Source organism: Acipenser ruthenus, chromosome 14, assembly GCF_902713425.1.
Source record: "Acipenser ruthenus chromosome 14, fAciRut3.2 maternal haplotype, whole genome shotgun sequence".
Classification (NCBI taxonomy): Eukaryota; Metazoa; Chordata; class Actinopteri; order Acipenseriformes; family Acipenseridae; genus Acipenser; species Acipenser ruthenus.
In genome coordinates this window covers 1,014,599-1,020,598 of record NC_081202.1, presented here as the reverse complement: position 1 = coordinate 1,020,598, position 6,000 = coordinate 1,014,599, and the positions used below count along the sequence as shown (strand labels likewise).

The 6,000-nt window shown below is 44.4% G+C and overlaps 1 protein-coding gene across 4 annotated transcripts in view; it reads left to right on the top strand.

Annotated features, from left to right (window-relative positions):
- Window positions 1-31: 31 nt before the first annotated feature.
- Window positions 32-6,000, top strand: part of LOC117420157 (LHFPL tetraspan subfamily member 3 protein) — a 44,276-nt gene continuing 38,307 nt past the window's right edge. For 2 of the 4 annotated variants that reach the window (XR_009307214.1, XM_034033735.3), the window contains exon 1: window positions 32-1,626. Coding sequence is in view for 3 of the 4 variants with exons in the window: in XM_034033735.3 (XP_033889626.1) it covers window positions 1,200-1,626 (427 nt within the window). In the remaining variant the exon portion in view is untranslated. The remainder of the gene's footprint in view (window positions 1,627-6,000) is intronic. The other 2 variants (XM_058985489.1, XM_034033736.3) reach the window with 2 other exon arrangements.

Below are 6,000 nucleotides of genomic sequence, written 5' to 3'. Positions count from 1 at the left end.
GCAGCATGCTGGATCTTCAGCTGAAGGCAGCCTTCTGGTTGGATGCCTTTAACAAAAACGCTAATTTCATCTGCATGACTTTGGTTCCCCTTTAAATTGCCCCGGCGCTGAGCAGACCTGAGGCTGCGGCTCTCCGCTTGTAGGAATCGCGCAGTGCGGAGTGGGGAGCGAGCAGCGTCGCACACAGGAGCCGAGCAGGAGGGGAGGCTGTGCGGTGCATCTGAAACTAATCAGGCTTTATCCGAGGAGAGACGCTCACGAAAGCCATTTCTGCGCACCTTCCTCGCATGTGAAACACACCGATGACACCACGAAGAAAACCGGGGAAGATTTTCACTGTTCGGTGCTGACGCGGTTACAACAAGGAGCCCAAGAGAGGGCAATGGAGTTTATGTATGGTTATGCTGTTTTTTGTTTTTGATTTTTTTTCGCCTTCACTGAAGCAGTACATTACTACTAATTTGAATAACATGCTCTGAATACATTATTTTCTCGATAATGCAAAGAGGGGATTAAACAGTAATAATAATAATAATAATAATAATAATAATAATAATAATAATAATAATAATTTGGACACGAGACCTGCTTTCTGATATTTTTCGCCATTTTTGTATCAAATGTGTGTTCACCAGAGACAAGGTTGTTCAAAAAATGATCTCCTTGGAAACGGACTGCGGTTTTGTCCTCTAATCCGGAGGTAAAATCCGATGTTTTAATTTGACTCCTGCTTCACGTCATATCGAAATGCAGTAGCCTGGATACTGTAGCTGTAAAAGAAAAGAAAATCATTTCGTTGCGGTTATTGCTGTGTTTGCATTGCTCATATTCCGAGGTGTGGTTTGATATTCTCTTTACAGCAGTCGAGTCAAATGTCGTATTTCAATGACACTGTTTAACGCTAAACCAGAAAGCAGATGTTGTGACAGGATTGCAAACAACGAGGCTGAGGCGCCGTCTGCTGCTATTCTTGGCACGACCACGAATTATAATTTGAAGAGAGAAAGAAAAAAAAGACAGATTTCTTTTCTGATTTATTTTTGTGTGTGTTTGTATTTATTTGAGGAAGCGATGTGAATTGATTCTCGGATAGTTAATTGCTGGTGTAAGGACGCACGCAATAGATATTTCAGGATCTCGACGACATTGTATATATATATATATTGATAATCGCATTGACAATAACAGCCGCGTTTGAGATGGTGCCCGGGACGCCCGCAGCCATGCTACCAGCACAGGATGCAGCGAAGATTTACCAAACGAACTACTTGAGGAATTCCCGGGCGATCGGAGTCCTGTGGGCGATTTTCACCATCTTGTTCGCCATCGTCAACGTGGTGTGTTTCATAGAGCCCTACTGGATCGGGGACGGAGTGGACTCGCCACAAGCTGGCTACTTCGGCCTCTTCCACTACTGCATCGGGAACGGGATCTCCAGGGAGCTGACGTGCCGGGGCAGCTTCACCGACTTCGACAGCATCCCCTCCGGCGCGTTCAAAGCGGCCTCGTTCTTCATAGGGATGTCCATGGTGATGGTTATCACCTGTATCGTCTGCTTCACCCTCTTCTTCTTCTGCAGCACCGCCACTGCCTACAAGATCTGCGGCTGGATGCAGCTGACGTCCGGTAAGTGCTAGCACAGCATACTAGGACTAGGATCCGCAGCACTGTCCTGAGGCTTGTGTGTACAGTCAGACCCGCACTGCCATCCCACTTTAAACACACCTGGGATTGTAACACAATGCAACACTTTAAACACACCTGGGATTGGAACACAATGCAACACTTTAAACACACCTGGGATTGGAACACAATGCAACACTTTACACACACCTGGGATTGTAACACAATGCAACACTTTAAACAGACCTGGGATTGTAACACAATGCAACACTTTAAACACACCTGGGATTGTAACACAATGCAACACTTTAAACAGACCTGGGATTGTAACACAATGCAACACTTTAAACACACCTGGGATTGTAACACAATGCAACACTTTAAACACACCTGGGATTGTAACACAATGCAACACTTTAAACAGACCTGGGATTGGAACACAATGCAACACTTTAAACAGACCTGGGATTGTAACACAATGCAACACTTTACACACACCTGGGATTGTAACACAATGCAACACTTTAAACAGACCTGGGATTGTAACACAATGCAACACTTTAAACAGACCTGGGATTGGAACACAATGCAACACTTTAAACAGACCTGGGATTGGAACACAATGCAACACTTTAAACAGACCTGGGATTGGAACACAATGCAACACTTTACACACACCTGGGATTGGAACACAATGCAACACTTTAAACAGACCTGGGATTGTAACACAATGCAACACTTTAAACAGACCTGGGATTGTAACACAATGCAACACTTTAAACACACCTGGGATTGTAACACAATGCAACACTTTAAACACACCTGGGATTGTAACACAATGCAACACTTTAAACAGACCTGGGATTGTAACACAATGCAACACTTTAAACACACCTGGGATTGTAACACAATGCAACACTTTAAACAGACCTGGGATTGTAACACAATGCAACACTTTAAACACACCTGGGATTGTAACACACAATGCAACACTTTAAACACACCTGGGATTGTAACACAATGCAACACTTTAAACACACCTGGGATTGTAACACAATGCAACACTTTAAACACACCTGGGATTGTAACACAATGCAACACTTTAAACACACCTGGGATTGTAACACAATGCAACACTTTAAACAGACCGCGCTGTCCATGCTGACAATGAAAACCCCTGAACACGGTTCATGTGTTTCGTTGTTTCTCTTTGGACTTCTTATTTATCAAGTGTTTGCAGGCTGGTTGTTTGACCTGCTTGGTTAAGGACTGTGGAAGGTCCGACTTGAAAATTGCGAGCAGAGCACACACTGCCATCACACTTGTGGCCATTAGCCACGCTTGTAATAGAAGTATGATAATGTGCTGTGTGCTGTCGTCTCCAGGACCCCCTTGTAATAGAAGTATGATAATGTGCAGTGTGCTGTCGTCTCCAGGACCCCCTTGTAATAGCAGCATGATAATGTGCAGTGTGCTGTCGTCTCCAGGACCCCCTTGTAATAGCAGCATGATAATGTGCAGTGTGCTGTCGTCTCCAGGACCCCCTTGTAAATGGAATGCACTTCAATAATGCATGAACACGAGCTGAATCGAGGAATCTTGTTCAGTTGAAACCTCTCTAGAGTTTCTTTAAATACTTTACAAGCACTGATAGCTTGCAGTGATAATGCCAGTGAAACACGACTATCCTTGTGCTTACACCGTCAAGTCATGCCGTGTTGCCCAAAAAGGTAAAGGCGTGCTGATTTGCGGCTGCTGGAGTTGCAGGTGTGATAATCGGATGTTTCTGACCAGCTTCACTGCGAGAAGCGGGCTTGTACTGTATTCACATAAGAGCGTGTGTTTCTTCTTCTTAAGTTTTAATAATATTACAGGCTTGACGTTGCTGATTGCTGGCAGAATGGATGGATTTGTGCATGCTGTATAGAATGGTGGCTGCAAGTCATTGGTCTTCAGAGAGCGCTTTGTGCTGAAGATGCATTGATGTAAATTAAAAGTGTTGCATGACAGTTTTGAATTTAAATACATTTACTTCCTCGACCGTGATATGAAAATGATACAAGATAAGTATTGCATCAGCAGCAGAATAGATCAGATGTGTATTATTATTATTATTATTATTATTATTATTATTGTTATGAAGATGATGGTTATTAATATTCTTGATTCGTTCATTCTCTCGCTGCAAGGTATAGAGGAGGCTGAGAAGTAAAATGGGAGTCTTCAAGTTACACCGAGAGTTCTCCTCAAAATGGTGGCACAGGTTTGGCACTTTGAAAAACAAAAATATTCCGGGCCTCCACAGTATCTGAGGAGGTGTTGGCTAGACTGAGGCGGCTGCCAGCTGTAGTGAGGCTCCCTGTGTGTGTGAGAGACACAGAGATACAGCGCACTTGTTTCAGCATATTATATCCTCAGAGAGACACATGAGCGGTTACAGCACAACAGACACGGGTGTGCAGTTAAAAGGGTTGGGTGCTGTTTTCATGTACAATTAACAAACAAGAACAGCATCTATACTATTTCAATGTGTCACTGAAGAGCGTCTATAACCTGACGAGTCCTTAGCAGCCCCTCAGAAAAATCAAATCAAAATAAACTATAGATCACTGTAGAAAAGCAACTGGGTTGTGTTCAGAACCTATAGATATATCTATAAATCACACTCGCTTCTATAGGTATCTATTAGGGACTTCTGTTGATTTATATACAGTATTGTTCTCTAAACCTGGCAATGTATTTCTTTAATTGTATGTGGATTTTCTATGTTTGCTATAGATTCCTATAGGGCTTGTTTCTAAGGGCAGAGTTAGCTGACTATAGCTGAAATATTACACAGCAGTACTCGTGGCACTGTAGGGCACGCTGTGGTCCTGCAGTGGATTACCTGCCTGGTGTGTATTGGCTTATTGCATTATAATACCATTCACTCTGTCAACATATATCACCATGTTCCATTCTCATTGCTCCTTGAGCACAGAACCACAGTTTGCACCCTCCTCTGCTGCTGGCGTTTGCTGAGGTCCCATTATAAATGCAGATTGAAGTCCTGACTGGTGCCAGGACCTGGAATGGAATGGCCTGGATTTAGAATTTCAAAACTGTTGCCTGTCACAGTCATCCAGCTTCGTCACTGTACTGGTGTGTGCGTGTGCGTGTGCGTGTACGGAACTGGTATGTAAAGCGTCTTCGTAGTGAAAGTGCAGTGCAGGTGTGTGATTCACCTCGCCCAAGACCTGACATATGTACAGCAAGGGTTGTTTAGTCTCCGAGTGCAGGGAGTGTGGCTCACATGCTATCTGGCTCCAGACAGTCTAAGTGACAGTGAATGCGTCCCCCCTCCCCCGGGCACTCCTCAGTATGAGCTGGAGGAGCTCAGCCAGCCTGTGCTATTGGGTCATGTCTGCTTTTGCTGCAGTGCTCTCACTGCTCCATGTGGAAGTGATGTGTGTACAGGGAGGCCTCTAAGTGACAGCTCCTGAACAGATTCATCTGCACTGCCTGCTAGACTGGAGAAGCCGCTCTGGAGATCTGCCTAAAATACTGCCTTGTTTAAGCTGTGACTGGTTACCCTTTGGGTTCAAGGGCTGGGGTAGGCAAGCCCCTGGTTTAACAGGTGGAACTTGGGATAAAGGGTCTGACTGGGAGGCGATTATATTAATCTCTTTATCACTTTGCTTCTGCATTTGCATTTAATGTTCTGTTTTGCTGTGGAAGTAATTTAGTAAAAATGTGTTTTGCTCTTTTAATTCCAGAGCTTTATTAAAGCAGATTTACTTTCTGCACAGAAGTTACCAGCTTTGAAAATCGGGTCCAGGGGGCTGTACAATAGGCTGGAGGTTTAGTTTGGGGTATGCTGTATTTATTGCCCTTTGAACCCCAGCTGGTTTTCATTACTATTCATTACACTGCTAACGCAAAATGAGTGGGTGGGACATTTTGTTCTTCATTTCTCCGGCAGTGGTTATTTCCCAGTCACGCTGACCGCTGAAAGTTGCCTTGATTGGCACAACAACAGATAGCCAGGTGCGTTCCGAAGACAGGAAGCTCTGTGCCTCCAAGAAAGACTGAGACCAGTACAGCGCTCCCTTCTTATAAGGAAACCCTTTCCAGGTTCTACACAGCACGGTCATGGCTCCTATTTGCCCCTTAATGCCATTACACTAGCGCTTGTATTCTCTATAAGACCCAAACTGCATGGCCTCTTACCCGTGGCTCCCTACTACAGAATTATAAAGCAAGACCCTAGGATCTCACTACAATGAGAATTTCATACACACTGACGGCCCTGGTCCACCAGCCCAGGATCTCACTACAATGAGAATCTCATACACACTGACGGCCCTGGTCCAGACCCCAGGATCTCACTACAATGAG